This window comes from Cavia porcellus, unplaced genomic scaffold (genome assembly GCF_034190915.1).
Source record: "Cavia porcellus strain 051 isolate PalLab524CR breed Dunkin Hartley unplaced genomic scaffold, mCavPor4.1 scaffold_16, whole genome shotgun sequence".
In the NCBI taxonomy this organism is placed as follows: domain Eukaryota; kingdom Metazoa; phylum Chordata; class Mammalia; order Rodentia; family Caviidae; genus Cavia; species Cavia porcellus.
The window spans coordinates 7976391-7991321 of record NW_026947499.1 but is presented as its reverse complement, the minus strand read 5'-3'; the positions used below and the strand labels follow the sequence as shown (position 1 = coordinate 7991321).

Below are 14931 nucleotides of genomic sequence, written 5' to 3'. Positions count from 1 at the left end.
GCTAACCTGGCCTGGTGTCTGTCCTACACTTGTAATCCTAGCACTCTGGGAGGCTGAGGCAGGAACATCCCAAGTTGGAGTTCAGGCAAAATGATTTAGTAAGACACTGCCTCAAAATAAAAGATGAAAACAGCTGGATGTGTAGCTCAGTGCAAAGGCCCTGGGCTCAGCCCTCAGTCAAACAAGGGTCTGCGTTTGATGGGAGGAAGTCAGGATGAAGCACAGTTCTTGTCCCCAGAGGTCTGTAGTGTCCGACGTGGGGCCATGCGGCCATGGGGCATGGTGAGGCAGTTAGACGAAGTCCAAGGTCAGACAAAAAGCAAGTCTGCCACAAGCAACCCTCCTGCCCCGTCCAGCAATGTGAGTGACACCACCAGACCCTTTCTCCTGCCAAACTGGCCAGCACCAAAAGTTACAAAATACTCTTGTGTCTGTGGGCAGAAGGTGAGGAGAAGCGGAAGGGCTGCAACCTTTAGGAGGAAAAGTTAGATCCTGACAAGTGTTGAAAATACGTAAGCCAGGCATGGTGCATGCCTGAGGTCCTGGCACTTAGGAGGCTGAGGCAGGAGGACAGCAAGTTTGAGGCCAGCCTGGGCTTTGCAGTTCCGGACCAGGTTAAACTTCATGGTGAGATCCTATTTTGATCATCAGTCCAAAATGCACAAAAACCCTAGGTCCAAATTTCCGTTATCAGGGATTTAGCCCGACAGTCTCGAAACAGTGACATGGATAAGCACCTTCTTTGCAGCTGCATGAATGGTGGGCTGGTTTTAGGAACTGGGTGTCCAGGGGGGTCGTACTGTGCAGAGAAAGCTGGGGTCAGAGCTGTGCCAGGAAAGAGGAGGTGCCTCTAGGCTATTCATTTGTTCAACCAGTACGTATGTATGTCTTTATTTAGACAGGATCTCACTACGCAGTTCAGGCTGGCCTTGTACACAGCGATCCTCCTGCTTCAGCCTCCTGAGTGCTGGGATTACAGGCATGCGCCACCAGGCCTGGTTCCACCAATATTTATTGAGCAGCTACTGTAGGATGTGTCAGGCATTGCTCCAGGCACAAGTTGCAACAATGAAAAGAATACGCCCCAAGTCCTTGTGGGTACGAACAACAAGAAGAAATGCTCCAATAAGGAGAAGGAGCTATCGGTGGCCACGGTGGGTAGATGCTGAAATTTGTAATGAAGACTCTGGGAAGTCTGCTGAGCTGACATTTGAACAAAACTCAGAAAGAAAACACATCAGCCCTGTGGCCATCGGTGGGGAGGGTTCCAGGCAAGAGGGACAGCCATGCAAAGGCCCTGTGGCAGGGAGAGCAAGGGGGCCTCAGGGCTACAACTGAGGGTGGAGTGGGTTGGGGGAAGGGAGGAAAAACAACCCCACCACCACCGGGAGCACTGAGTGGGGTGTATGGGGGAGGCAGATAACAGCTCCGTGAACCCAGGTCCTGGAATTTGTGAGATAGACCAACTTTCTAAAATATCCACTTGTTTGTTTGCAAGCAAAATAGAATATATGTGTGAGCCAAGTTTTGCCCAGAAGCTGCCAGTTTGCAACCTTCTGGGTTATAGAATTTCCCCGTCTTTGCATGAGCCGGGCAACAGAGGGAGAGGACATTTGCATGGCCCTGGGTGGACCCTGCTCCTCTTGGTTCTTTTCATTTCTGAAGTTTAAGATTCCAGAGACCCTGATATTTTTTCCTCTGATTTGGAAGAAGAAACCCCTGATTCCTCATCATACCCACTCAGATAGTTTCCTCGCCCAGCCGGTTCTGAGCTGACTCCTGAGTTAGGGGTAGCAATCATTGAAAGCAGAAGAACCAGGAACAACCTTAACCCCACCCCTCCTTCAAACCCTGCGTGGCTGGGGCCTGGAGCTTGCTGGGTAATGCTCTCCATGGAGCTGCGCTCCCAGATCCTGCTCAGCCCTGCTTCTTCTGAGCACTAGGCATCAGCTCCTCTTCTTCAGATGTCTCATGCTTTTTTTCTCTGTCTTTTTCTGAGGCGGGGTCTCAACGTGTAGTGCAGTCTGGCCTTCATGCCCACTCACACTTGAGTATAAACAAACCCCTTTCCCAAAGGCGTGGTCCCTAGTGGAGAGGGGACGGTGCCGCTGCCTTGGGTGGGACACTGGTGCCCGGGCCTAGGGTGCAGGGCAGAAGCTGGATCCCTCATACTCTCTGCCTAAACAGGGAGGAACTGTGTCCTGCGGGTGCAGAGCAGGGTCCCCTGCCAACGCTCCCATCCCGCACACTCTGAGCAACAAAACCGAGTTATACTCAGGACCACAAATCTATCAGCGGTTCCCTCTTCCTGGGATACTTTTTCCATGGCTGGCCTTCAAGTGTCCTTTTATCACGGGGGTCTTCCTTCTATGGAAGCTAGTTACCCTGAGACCTTTGGTGCCACAATCCTCCTGCCTCGGCCTCCCGAGTGCTGGGATTACAGTCGTGGGCCATCACGCCAGGCTTCTCATCACCTGCTTCACCGTCCGCATTTGCGATAAAATGATATTGCCTGTCCTACCGATTGCAGAAATGCCCTTCGCATCAGTGCCTGCCCAGGTCGCGCTGCGCCGCTGGGGTCCCCTAACCTGGACGCGGGCCTCTGACTCCCCCTGGCGGCACACGTGCGCCACTGCTCCTCGCCGGGCACAGACAGGAAACCACAGACACCGCCTCCTTCCCAGGCCGCTTTACTCGGGAGGGAGGAGCCAGCGGGAGCGGCTCCGCGAGGGGGCGTGGCCTCTGGAGGGCGTGACCAACGGGAGAGGCTTGGTGTGGGCGTGTCCTGGGCGGGACCTGGGGTGGGCGGGGCCTACATGCCGGACGCCACTCCATTGGGCTCCAGATCCGTGAGGTTGCCTCGCAGGTCCTGCTCCGCCTCGAAAGCCTTGAACAGCGCGTTGAAGTTGCCGGCTCCGAACCCCTGGGCGGGGAGAGCAGGTGAGCCGGGACCCCGCAGAATCTGCCCTGCGGCCGAGGAGGGTCCGGCCGGAGGGTCCGGCCTGGGCCCAGCCGTACCTGGTGGTTGTGGCGCTGGATGACCTCTAGGAAGAGCGTGGGCCGGTCCTGCATGGGCTTGGTGAAGATCTGCAGGAGGTAGCCCTTCTCGTCGTAGTCCACCAGGATCCTCAGCTCCTGGGGGAGAAGGGGGCTCCTCAGCGGGGCCGCCCGGGCACGGAAAAGACCGTGTCCGGCAGTGCCAGCCACCTCCAGATTTGTCCCCATAGGGTCCCGGTACCGGGGCCTGACCCAGCCCCTGCCTAAACCACCATGGAGACCGCTCCTTCCTTTTTCTGAACTTACCTGAGCACGCCGTCCTCCCGAAGTCACATTGTGCTGTTCGTTTATTATTGATTTCTTTACTTATTTTGCAGTCTGGGGATTGAACCTAAGGCCTTCACTGTTAGCCTATATCCCTAGTCCCTTAAAATTTCTCTCTCTCTCTCTCTCTGTTTTTTTCTATTATGAGACAAAGTCCCACTAAGTTACTAACTTGCTGAGGGTATGCTCAAACTTGACATCCTCCTGCCTCAGCTTCCCCAGAATATTGGGATTACAAGTGTGCACCACCACACCCCTCTGTTTTAAGAAAAGACCGGTTGTGATGGTGCAGGCCTGTAATCCCAGTACTTGGAAGGCTGAGGCAGAAGGATTGCCATCACCTCAAAGCCAGCCTGAACTGCATAGTAAGGCCTTGCCTCAAAAAAAGAGGCGGCCCTGGGTTCAGTCTGCAGTGCCTCCACACTGGCCCCTCTAAAACTAAACAAAAACCTTTGAATGGAAATTAGAATCATGATGTGTTGTTGATGAGAATATAAAACAGTGGCAGTTTCTCAAAAGGTTAAACATAAAGTGGCCATGTGACCTGCAATTCCACCCCCAGACTCAGAGGAATGAAGACACAGTTACTGCAAAACCTTGAACACCTATGTCCATAGCAGCCAGTAATTTTTAACACCCAAGGACAACCCAGGAACCCAACTGATGAATGGATAAACCAAATGTGATCTTTTCAGACAAGGGGATATCATCCAGCTGTAGAAGAAATTCAGCACTGATATATGTTGAAATATGAGTGAACTTTAAGCCAGGAGTGGTGGCACATGCTCATAAATCCCGGCACTCTGAGAAGCTGAGGCAGGAGGATTGCAAGTTCAAGTCCTGCCTGAGAAATTTAGTGAGATTCTGTTTCAAAATAAAAACATACAAAGTGTAGAGGATGCAGCTCATTGTGAAGGTCCTAGGGTCAATTCCCAGCACCACAGAAGAAAAAAGGGCGGAGGGTGAACTTTGAAAACATTACATTAAGTGAAAAAGCCATCACAACAGACCGTATTGTCTGAGGTGTCTAGAAAAGACACTGTGAAGGTGGACAAGGGTTTGCCTAGGGCTGTGCTGGGAGGACCAGAAGGAAATGGAGGGCTGGGAGGCACTGGGTAAGAGGGTCATGGGTTTGGGGTTTAGGGGGCTTGGGGGTGATGAAAAGGCACTAAACTGATTTCAGTGATGGCTGAACAACTTAGCAAATAGCTACAAGCCAATGAATTATATACTTAAAAGGGGTGGTATAGTTTGTTTGTTTGTTTGTTTCCTTATTTCTTTCTTTCCTTCCTTCCTTTCTTTTTCATTTGTACCAAGAATCAAACTCAGGGCCTCATGCTTGCCACGCAGGCACTGTGTACTGAGCTACATCCCTGGCTCTTTATGTGCTTTCTATATCAATAAAGTGTTTAAAACAAATCCAACAAAACTGTCAGTGGTCTCTGGCCACAAAAAAGCAGAATTCAAAGTCACTAACAGCCTGAAAGTGGAATCGGCGGCCTCTGCCTGCCTCCTACCCTCGGTCACCACTTCTCTAATGTGGTGTCTAACTTTTATTCACTTGCCTCAGGACCTTTGTACCTGCTGTTCCCTCTGCCAGGAATGTCCCCTAGACCTTCACATGCTCAGGGCCTTCTCATTATACGGGTTTCAGTTAAACTTACCTTTTCTGAGAGGACTGTTCCTTGTACAGTTGCCCTGGGCTGCATTTTATTGTATTTTGAGGCTGGATCTTGCTATGTAGTCAGGCTAGACTTGAACTCACTATGTAGTCCAGCCTGGCCTTGAACTTGCAGCAATCCTCCTGCCTCAGCCTCCCCAGTGCTTAGAATTACACGCATGTGCCACCACACCCAGCTCCTCTGCATTTTAATTTTTGCACGGTGTAATTCCTCTCCCTCCCCCTCCACGGCTGCTGCAGGGTAGATGTCTTTGGTTCCCCATCCCACCCCCTGCCTCACCTCCAGCATGTCAATGTTCTCCTTCACCTGGACCTTGGCCGACTTGAGATTCTCTCGAAGCTGCTTGTAGTACGTGGATGGAACAGCCAAGAACTCGGCTCCGCGCTCTCGCAGGTGTCGAATCTGGCGGAACCGGGCTAGGGTCGGCTGTCTGTCCGCACAGGCGGGAGGTCTGGCCACTGCAGGGCCACTGCAGGGCCTCCTAGCTTCCCCCTGGCTTCCTCATTTCCCTGCTCTGTTTTCCCCCCAAGCACTCACCGTTACCTATGTACCCCACATCCCTAAAATAGCACCAGGCACATAGTAGGTGCTCAGTAAGCACTTCTGAGTGACTAAACGAAGTTGCCCAAGTCATGCCGTGAGCTCTTGGCTGGGCTGGGATCTATTAGGACAGTCCAGGCCCTCATCCTTAAAGGACACTTAGGACCCGGCCTCCCTAAGGGCTGGACCCACAGACACAGGATGTTTCATTTGGCTAAAAGGACACAGCGCATTCTGTAATCTAACATCTTCATTCTCACAGTCGGGCAGCTCCAGCTCAGAGAGGGCACGAACTCCCAGAGACACACAGCCAGGCCCAGGATCACAGTCCCTCCCTCGGGCCCTGCCACCTCCAGAGCCCATCTCGTTCTGCAGAGCTTGAGCTGGGGTGAGGCCTGCACCCTAGTGGCAGGAACTGGGCAGGGAGCCCTGCCCGCCCTCTCCGTCGCAGAGATTGCCCCTGGGACAAGAGGGGGGACTCGGCCAGGAGCCAGGCTCTAACCGCAGTGATGATATCCTGGGTCTTCAGAGCGATGTGCTGGACTCCGGCGCCCCCGTTATAATCCACGTATTCCTAGAAGGCCAAGCGAGGAGACCGCTGTCCTGCGTCTCGTCACTGCAGCGCCGGCCCTGGACGCGCCCTCCGCCCCTCCCTGCCCGGCCAGGTCGGCTCCACCTGGATCTGAGACTTCTTCCTGCCCGGGGCTGGCTCGTTGATGGGCATCTTGATGGACTCCTCGTAGTTGGTGACCACGATGGAGCGCAGGGAGCTGTATTCCGTGTGCACCTGCGTGTCGTCCACGGACCAGAAGCGGTGGAACTGCAGGTTCTTCAGGTACCTGCGCGTGGCCAGCGGGACATATTGTCCTGAGTGCCAGCCTGGGAGGGGGCCCCTCCATTCCTCCCTGTGGGAAATGTCCCCAACAGGGTCCAGAGCGGGGACAGCAATCGTTTGTACACATCAAGCATCTTGTAACAAAATCTGTTTTCTTGTTCTGTTTTGTTTTTGAGACAAGGTCTCCCTATGGAGCTCAGGCTGGCCTTGAACTCACTACAGAGCTCAGGCCAGGGCTTGAATTTAAGAGGACCCTCCTGCCTCAGCCTACTGTGTCAGCTCGGCCCAGCCTCCTCTGGTCTTTTAGGGGGAGTTTCCAGTGGATAAAGGGCTCTGTAGGCTCAGGTTAGCCTCCTGCCACCTCCTGTTCTTCTCCCCTCCTCAGGGCGGGAACTGGCATGGGTCCGTCCCCCGGTGGTGCTCACCATTCCGAGGCAGACAGCATCTCCTGATCAGGCTGATTTCCCACGACGTGGTCAATAATCTCGAGGCCGCAGTTGGGGCTGGGAAAGGGAAGGAGTTCGGGGGTGAGAAGGTTGTGCATCTCTGCCTCCACACTGACCTCTGCATAATCACAGCTCACGCTTAGCTTTTTTGTAAAGTCGCGCTGTTAAGGTGACCCACTGAGGTTGCGTGACTGTAAAGGGTAACAGAGGTGGGATTCGAACCCGGGTAGCCTGGTCCCAGAACCACAGCCCCATGCACCTCTGTGCGCCCACCGGAAGCCCAGGCCCCAAGGAGAAGGACCAAACCTCCTGCCCCACTCACAGCTTGGAGAGCAGGGAGTCCTTGACTCTCGGGGCCTCGAACCCAGGCAGGAAGCTGCCCGTGTAGCCAGTCTTCTCCACCAGCGTGTGGGTGGTGTCTCCGTACTGCAGGGGGGGCGGGTAGGAAGCAGCCGGCTCAGCCCCCCACTCTGCACCCCACCCCTGGGCGAGTCGCTCCGGGTTCTGAGCGCTGCCAGCTGTCCTATGCTAACGGCCTGGCTGCCCTGGGGGGTCAGCGGTTGCCCACAGAGGCATGGCCCGTGTGGGGCTCGGCTTCCTTTCTGCAAACCCTTGCTGTCCCCTCCCCACCATCCCTGGGGACCCAGGGGTGTCCAGAGCAGGTGGCTGGTGGCTCCTGTTGGTCCCTGCACTCTGGTCAGGCATCATGCGGGAGGCCACACCAGAGGGACGCCATGGTCGTGGGGTGCATTCGGGGTCCCGCATCTCAGTGGCTTCCGACAGCACCAGAGGTGCCTGGGGACACCAACTTACCGTCTGCAGCACAGCGAATTTGACCTTTCCGAACCTGTCCTGCTCCACCCACGGCTCCCGTACCACCTTGGCGCCCCGTTCCCGGGCTTTCTGCAGGGGAGAGATGGGGGGAGCCCTGAGGGTGGGGCCCCAGGTCCTGCAGCTGCTCTTGCTGGGCAGCCTTGACTCAATCAGAGACCCCAGCCAGCCTCAGCTATCCCCCCACCCGAGCCACGCCTGTGTCCCAGGACCACTGAGAGACTGAGGCTCAGGCTCAGAGCTGGGGTAAAGGGTGACAAATTCTGTGGGAAATGGGGTCGGCCCTGCCTCTCCTAACTCACTCTGTGGCCTTGTTCCCTCTTCAGGCCTCAGTTTCTCTCTAAAATGACTGGGTGGGCTAGTTGTTCACGCCTGTCATCCAAGTGACTTGGGAGGCTGAGGCAGGAAGATCACCATGAGTCCAAGGCCAGCCTTGGCAACTTAGTGAGGCTTTGTCTCAAAGTAAAAAGGGCTGGGGATTTAGCTCAGTGGTACAGCACCCTGGGGCTTAGTCCTTGGTATCAGAAAAAAAAAAAAAAAGGTTGAATAAGGGGAACACAAATTGACTTTTTTTTTTTTTTTTTTTTTGAGACAGGACCTTGCTGTGTAGTCCAGACAGGCCTCAAACTCATATGACCCTCCTGCCTCAGCCTCTGGCGTGCTGGGCTTATCAGCGTGTCCCACCTCCCCTGGCCCCTCTAGGCTCCAGAAACGGACAGTGCCATCTATCTCCTGTCAGCAACTCACAGAAGCCAGCGCTGTGAGTCTCTGTTTTACATGTGTAGAAACTGAGGCTCAGAACGAGGACACACAGTTGGAAAAGGGCAGCCAGCTGTCCCTGGGGCTCAGGGGTCCCAGCTGGCCAGGCTCCTGGACAGCCGGGCCGGCCACGCCCTCTGTACCCTGCCCTGCTCAGCCGGCCACTGTCACCTGCACGATGTAGTCACAGTCCTCCACCTCAAAGGCGATGTCCTTCACGCCGTCACCGTGTTTCACCAGGTGATCACCCAGCTCTGTGGACGGCAGGGGACGCTGATGTGGGCCCCCCTGCTGAGCCTGGCATCCACTGCCCACGCCGCCACCCCAGGGCCTCACCTTTGTTCCCGGGATTCAGTGGCGAGGAGAAGACAAACACAATCTAAAACACAGGAGAGGCTGTGGGCAGCGGCTCAGAGCACCCCACCCAGGAGCACCCGAGACCCACCCTCGTGGGACCCTGGACCTCGGGGTGTGGCTCGCCCCTGCTTCCGTGGCCCTCTGGACCTGTGGCCTTAGAGCCATCCGTTGCTGGTCCTGCCTGGGGCCTGAAGCACAGGGATCCCCCTGCTTAAACCCCCTGTTCCTCTGATTGGCCAGTGCTGGGCCGGGCTGAGGAGGCAGAACCAGGAAGGTCTCTGCTGCAAGGCTGCCCACAGGTACCTGGAAATCCACCCTGTGGGGCTGAACTGCGCATCCTGAAGTCAGCCAGGCTGTGCATTTGGTGTTTGTTTGTTTGTTTGTTTGAACCCAGGACCTTCACACTGAGCCACAGCCCTCCTCCTTTTCATTTTGAGACAATGCCCTAAGTTGCCCAGTCTGGGCTCAAACCTGCAACCCTCCTGTCTCAGCCTCCCAGTGTGCAGGGATTACGGGTGTGCACCACTGTGCATCGGGAAGCAGGTGTGCACAAGGCGAAGATGCGGGTCCAGGGGGCGCTGGCAGGACCCACCTGCCCCTGCTTGATCACGTGGCTCGCCACCTCTCTCGAGCCAGTCTCCAGGCCCCTGTAGGCCAGTGGCTCGAAGCCCATCTTGCTGCAGTAGAAGGCGGCGGCCTGGAGGACAGGGGCAGCGGGGTGGGCAGCGGGGCGGCTGAGGGCAGAGCATGTTCCTGGGACCCAGCCCCCCCCAAGAGAGCTCCGCCCCTCCCCTCCCCCTCTGGCCCTGGGCCTTGGGCCCTGGGAGGAGTTTCCTGACCCCTTGACCTCTGATTGCGCAATGAGGCTCGGCCGCCCCTCCCTCCCAGGAGCCAATCCCAGCTGCCCGGCCGCGCTGACCCGCTGACCCCTCGGGGCTGCTACCTGCTTGGCGTTGCCCACCCAGAAGGTCACCGAGTGGAAGTGGAGGAAGCGGCCTCTCTCGGGCTGCAGGAGGAGACAAGGGGTGAACCGAGATCTCAAAAGTGGAGAGGGGTCCTCTGTTCCTTCCCTTACCGCTGCTCAGTCCTAGGAGGAGCTGAACCCCACCTTCCCTGGCCTCATAAAATGCACCTCATGTGGAAAGAAAGCTCTGGGGATTCAGGACGCAGAGCCCCCTGGGAAAGCCTGTCCGGTTTCCAGGAAGGAAATAGCGTTGTGTTGGAGCAGCATGAATTTTTTGTTTGTTGGAGACAGGGTCGCACGATGTAGTCTAGGCTGACCTTGAACTCTTGGAGATCCTCCTGCCTCAGCTTTCTAAATGTTGAAATTATAGGCGTGTGCCACCATGGCCAGCTAGAGCAGCATGCATTTAAGGTAGACTTTAACAAGAACTTCCAGTCAAGATCAAGGGTACGCAGCGATGTAAGAAGTCAGTTTCTCAGTAGGGGAAGTTGGATCCAGCCGGGACAGTGAGCTGGGGTCAGTTTGAGCCTGCGCACAGGCTGGCCTCAGTCGTCCGCTGTCATGACCCCTCGTGCTCTGGGTTGCTGTCCCAGTCTCTGTCCCCACCCGCTGTCCCCAGCCCTGGCCCCACTCCCCTCCTGCTTACCTTTTCCCCTTTGTCGCTGTAAGTAGTCTGGGGAGACAGAAAGAAAGGGGCAGTGAGATTGGGCGGTCCAGCCCGGGGCTTCGGGAGGTCTCCCCTTACCATGGCCCAGGAGCCCCTTACCATGGCTGGTCTCGGTCTCGCTTCCCAGGAGACTGTGCCAGGAGGCCAGGGCATTGCTGGGCAGAACTATTTACCACCGGTGGGCCCGCCCCGCACCTCCTGGCCTGGGGGTGGGGGCGCGGGGCGGGGACCAGAGCTCCTCCGAAAGGCCCTGCCTGGTGGCTGCAGAGCCCAGGGCCACGCTGCCAGGCCCGGAAAGGGGTGGCGCTTGTCTCTATCCACCGGCCAGTCTGGGGCAGAAGCCAAGTCCAAGACCTGGGTGAGGACTGTGATCTTTGCTGTCCAGATCCAAAGCTCAGAGGTCTTGGCACTCTTGGGTATGGGGTGGGGGATAATGTCAGCGGTCAGCTTTGCTATTTGGAGGGACTTGGGTGATGATGGGGGGCTCGAAGCTCCTCTGGCAGAGCCAACACACAGATTAGACTGAAGGCAGAGGGGTTGTGCCCTGCGATGGGTAAGGGCATGGGTACAGGGGTTTGCCATTGGCTCTGCACCTCACTGCGTGACCAAGGAAAGTCAGCAGCTCCTCTGAGCCTCAGTTTTCCTCATCTGTAAAATGGGAACGATAACAGCATGATGGCATTCTGTGAGCTAAAGCACACGTCTTTGAAATAGGATTGGGGACATAGTGTAGAGTCCGTTCATTTTTATGATTTGTTGTTTCTTTGCGATTCAAAGGGGGAGATGGGGATTGCATTCAGGTGCATGGCTATAACTGGGCAGTGGATAGAGGTGCTCTTGGCCCTGCCCAGGAGCCAGTGGTCCTGAGCACTAGGAAGGCAGAGCAGGCGGCCCTGGGAAGCAGAAGGCCCAGGGCTGCCCCCCAGTATCCCCCACCCAAACCCTCGGGTCTTGCCTTCCCAGGATGGTGGGGTGACTGCTGGCATTTTTCCAGGGGCTCCAGGACACCCCTGGGACCTGCTGCACACCTGCTCCTTGAAACTCTTGCCACTGCTTTGACAACAGATACCTCGGCCCGCAGCCCTGGAGGTGGGGCCCAGGACGGTGACCCAAGCAGCTGACGAGTGGCAGAGCAGAACTGGACTGTCCGACCCAGGTTATCCCCACCTGGCATTCTCACTGTAATTGCTGTGTGGTCCTCCTACCAATGGGAGTTGTGGGTGTTCCTGCCTGAGAGATGGGGAGACAGACCCAGCTGGTGAGAACCCAGATCCAGACTCCACCTGTTAGGGTTCTTGTTTGGGGAGCAGGGTCTGTGTAGTTCTGGGTGGTCTTGAATGCACTTGTAACCCAGGCAGGTCTCACACTCGTGGTGCCCCTGCTGCCCCGGCCTCCCAAGTACTGGGATACAGGCACGCACCCCCGGTGGGCTTCCCGTTAGACTCTGAAGCTGCCTCTCATCTACCTATCCACATTTCCCGCTTTTTGGGATGGTCAGGCGGAAGGTGTCCATTTATTCTGCCTGGCCTTTGGGGTGTGCAGACTTCTCCCCAGTCCGCTTCCCGCCAGGAAAGCTGGGGTGGGGCATACAGACCCGGAAGCCTCCAGTGGCAGGGAAGGGCTCAGTGCCACCTGGCGCTACCTCCCCAGGCCGGCTGACGGCTTGTTCCTTCTTAGCTGTGCTCCATGCTTGGAGCCAGGCCTGCGCACAGGTCAGGGTTCGCTGGGCCCGGCCTGGGGTGGCACCAACGCTTGGGCGGGCAGGGATCTGACTTTGTCCCTGTCTCTGACTCTGCAGGTCCTGTATGACTCCATGCTGATGTCTCTTTCTGTTCTTTTGCTATAATAAATCTCAGCCCTGGTGTGGCCAAAGCTGGGTCCTGGGAGTCCTCCCAGCCGATCTGCAAACCCGGGGGTGGTCATGGGGACCCCTGAGGCAGCAGTGGCTGTGGTGGGGGTCACCAGATTGACACTGACTCACTGAAATATGGCAAAGCCATTGTTTGGCCAGTCCTGAATGTGAGGTTCCCAGCTGCCTGAGGGGAAGCTTCCCGGCTCCTGGCCTCTTCCCACTCCTGGTGGGGAGCAGCCGGCCCTGGCCCGAAGCCTGGCATTCAGGGATCCAAGTGGCTCAGACTGGACCCCGTGCTGAAGCTGGGTGCTCTCTGCTGGGAGCTGCTTCTGCTGTGCTACGTGAGTCCCATCACGGTCGGAGAGCACTCGGACTCCAGGACCTTGGCGGATCTGAGCTGCACCTGGGTGGGGCTGGGCATCACCGCTGCTGCTGGACTGCCCGCTAAATGCCCAGGGCTAAAGGGCTCTCGTGCAGGTGAGGCAGCTGCTCTTGGCTCTTTAGTTCTGTTGCTGACCCCTCATAATGTGATTCCGGCCCAACGCAGGCATCCGGGGAGGGTACGTGGCAGGGGCCACCCTTGTCCCACCTGCTCCTGGCAGGTCAGACCTAGCTGCCCCTGGGGGCCTTGCTGCCGCTCCCGGTTCCTGCCTCGCTGCTGTCCACAGCAATGTTCGGATCGCTTGATCTGCACCCTCACCTCGCTGTGGTGTGCACGACTCAGCACACGCTTGGTTCTGTGCCAGCTGTCACTGTCTTTCCTAAAGGCAGCTCAGGTCCCCAGCCCAGCTGGTGCCACCTGCCAGCTCCCAGCCCACTCACACTGTGTCTCTGCCCAGCACTGGGCTGCAGAGGTGAGAAACAACTGACTGACCTGGTTGTAGATTAGCAGCTCCAGAAATAGTGGGCCTGCGCTGGCCCAAGAAAAGCCCCAACTGTTCTAAACTATAAAACAGTGTAAGTGAGTGCTTCACAGCAGGCTAGAGTTGGAGATGAGACCCAGTGGGGTACCTGCTGTGGCCCAGAGCAGGTTAAAAAAGGCACCATTTGGGGAAAGTGTTAATTGTTTAAGACTAAGTCACAGGACAACCAGATCCCTTTGGGGATTCCAGGGTTCCCCCACACAGTGGCTGGGTGAGATACAGTCACAGGAGACAGCTCCGGAGGGGCCTGGGCTACATAAAGACCCATGAGAAGCTTAAACTCAGGCCAGGGATAAGCCAGGCACGGTGGCACACACCTGTTTCCCAGAACTGGGGAAGCTGAGGCAGGAGGATTGCCATGAGTTCAAGGGCAGCCTGGAATTCCTAGTGAGATCTTGTCTCAAACAAAACAAAACAAAACAAAGCAAAACACATCAGGCCTGAAAAGACACAAGCCTCGCCCTGTGTGGTAAGGAAGTAGACCCAGCCAGGGCAGATTTCAGAGGCAGCTGGATTTCAGAGCAGCAAGCCCTGGTATTATGCCCACCTGTCTGCTTGAACTTTGGGCTGCTGCCCATATCCAGCAGAGCCCAGTGGTCTGATTGTTTTCTGTATCTACAAACACCAGCAAGGACTTCCGTTGGCTTGGATGCTTGCCACTGTCCGGCGTGTATGGACAGAGAGACCTCTGGGGGAGGCACAGGTCATACAGCGAGGTGGAGAAAATCATGACTTGCTGGATTCTAAAACTGTCCACCGTGTCCAGTAGAACATTTTAAGCCAAGCCAGAATGCTCAGGTGAGAGATATGTACAGGAAAGGACAAAGTTAAATTTAACTCTATCTGATAAATATCTGATCAAAACTTTTATCTGGTAAAAGTTAAATTTGTCATTATCTGCAGGTGTTGTGGTAGACGGGGTCTGAGGTTGGCATCGGACACTGGGAGACTCTCTGCCGCCTCCTGTGATGTTGGTAGGCGCCAGGCAGAGCCCTCATGATGGCACAGATGATTCTCTCATGGTCCTCTCCGCTCATGGACAAGGCTGTTAGGCATTGCTCATCTTCTGCTGGAAGCCTAAATGTCCGACTGGACATGGTAGATCCCACGCCTATAATTCACTGTGTAGCCCAGGCTGGCCTCAAACTCGCAGTGATCCTCCCGCCTCAGCCTCCCTAGCACTGAAATTGTAGGTGTGTGTCACCATGCAAGCCTCCATGACTTTTGAAGGACATTTGGATATAAACCATAACAACCATTAAAAAGGGAAGAAGGTTGGGTTCATAGCTCTGGAAGAGCATTTGTCTAGCATGTGTGAGGCCCTGGATGAGGTTCCCCAGCATCAGGAAAAACAAAAAATAAAAAGCTTTTCATGAAAGTGACAGGAAAAAGTGTTTTTTTACCATTCGTGTAGAAAAAAAAAAGGCACTGTTTACAGATGTTTTAATTTAGTTCTAGCAGTCAATTCTAATTCTCCACAGTGCAGAACTCGCCCTGGGGAGCCAGGAGCGTGCACGGCTGTGCAGGGGAGCAGGCAGGGCCGGGGCACCCCGCCCCGTGCACGGACCCCAGCCCCGGGCCCCAGGGCTGCAGAGCTGAGCTCGGTGAGCAGCGGGGGTCGCGAGCCAGCCGCGTGCACACACGCACGGCGGGCGGGCTGCGCGGTTCCTGTCCCCCAGCAGGGAGAGGACCCCGCTGACCCCTGACCTCTGCGTTTCTGCACCCTCTCGCCGCCCCCAGAACTGTTTTTCTCC

The 14931-nt window shown here is 56.1% G+C and overlaps 1 protein-coding gene and 1 long non-coding RNA gene across 3 annotated transcripts; one reads left to right on the top strand and one right to left on the bottom strand.

Moving 5' to 3' along the window:
• Positions 1–2673: 2673 nt before the first annotated feature.
• Hpd (4-hydroxyphenylpyruvate dioxygenase) lies at positions 2674–10620 on the bottom strand. The gene is made up of 14 exons (XM_003462966.5): positions 10502–10620; positions 10382–10408; positions 9715–9777; positions 9364–9468; positions 8751–8793; positions 8586–8668; positions 7638–7727; positions 7147–7250; positions 6804–6881; positions 6220–6382; positions 6046–6117; positions 5283–5405; positions 3019–3135; positions 2674–2923 (listed from the first exon to the last, which is right to left on the bottom strand). The coding sequence occupies exons 1-14, from the start codon at positions 10553–10555 to the stop codon at positions 2813–2815; spliced, it is 1233 nt and encodes a 410-aa protein (XP_003463014.3). The 5' UTR covers positions 10556–10620; the 3' UTR covers positions 2674–2812.
• Positions 10621–10761: 141 nt separating this feature from the next.
• LOC106026008 (uncharacterized) lies at positions 10762–14729 on the top strand. 2 transcript variants are annotated; one of them, XR_001199624.3, is made up of 4 exons: positions 10762–11660; positions 12201–12731; positions 13806–13975; positions 14081–14729. It is a non-coding gene; the product is annotated as an uncharacterized LOC106026008 (long non-coding RNA). The 2 variants fall into 2 exon arrangements; XR_002789536.2 differs by having other exon boundaries at positions 10762–12731; positions 14081–14714.
• Positions 14730–14931: the final 202 nt, after the last annotated feature.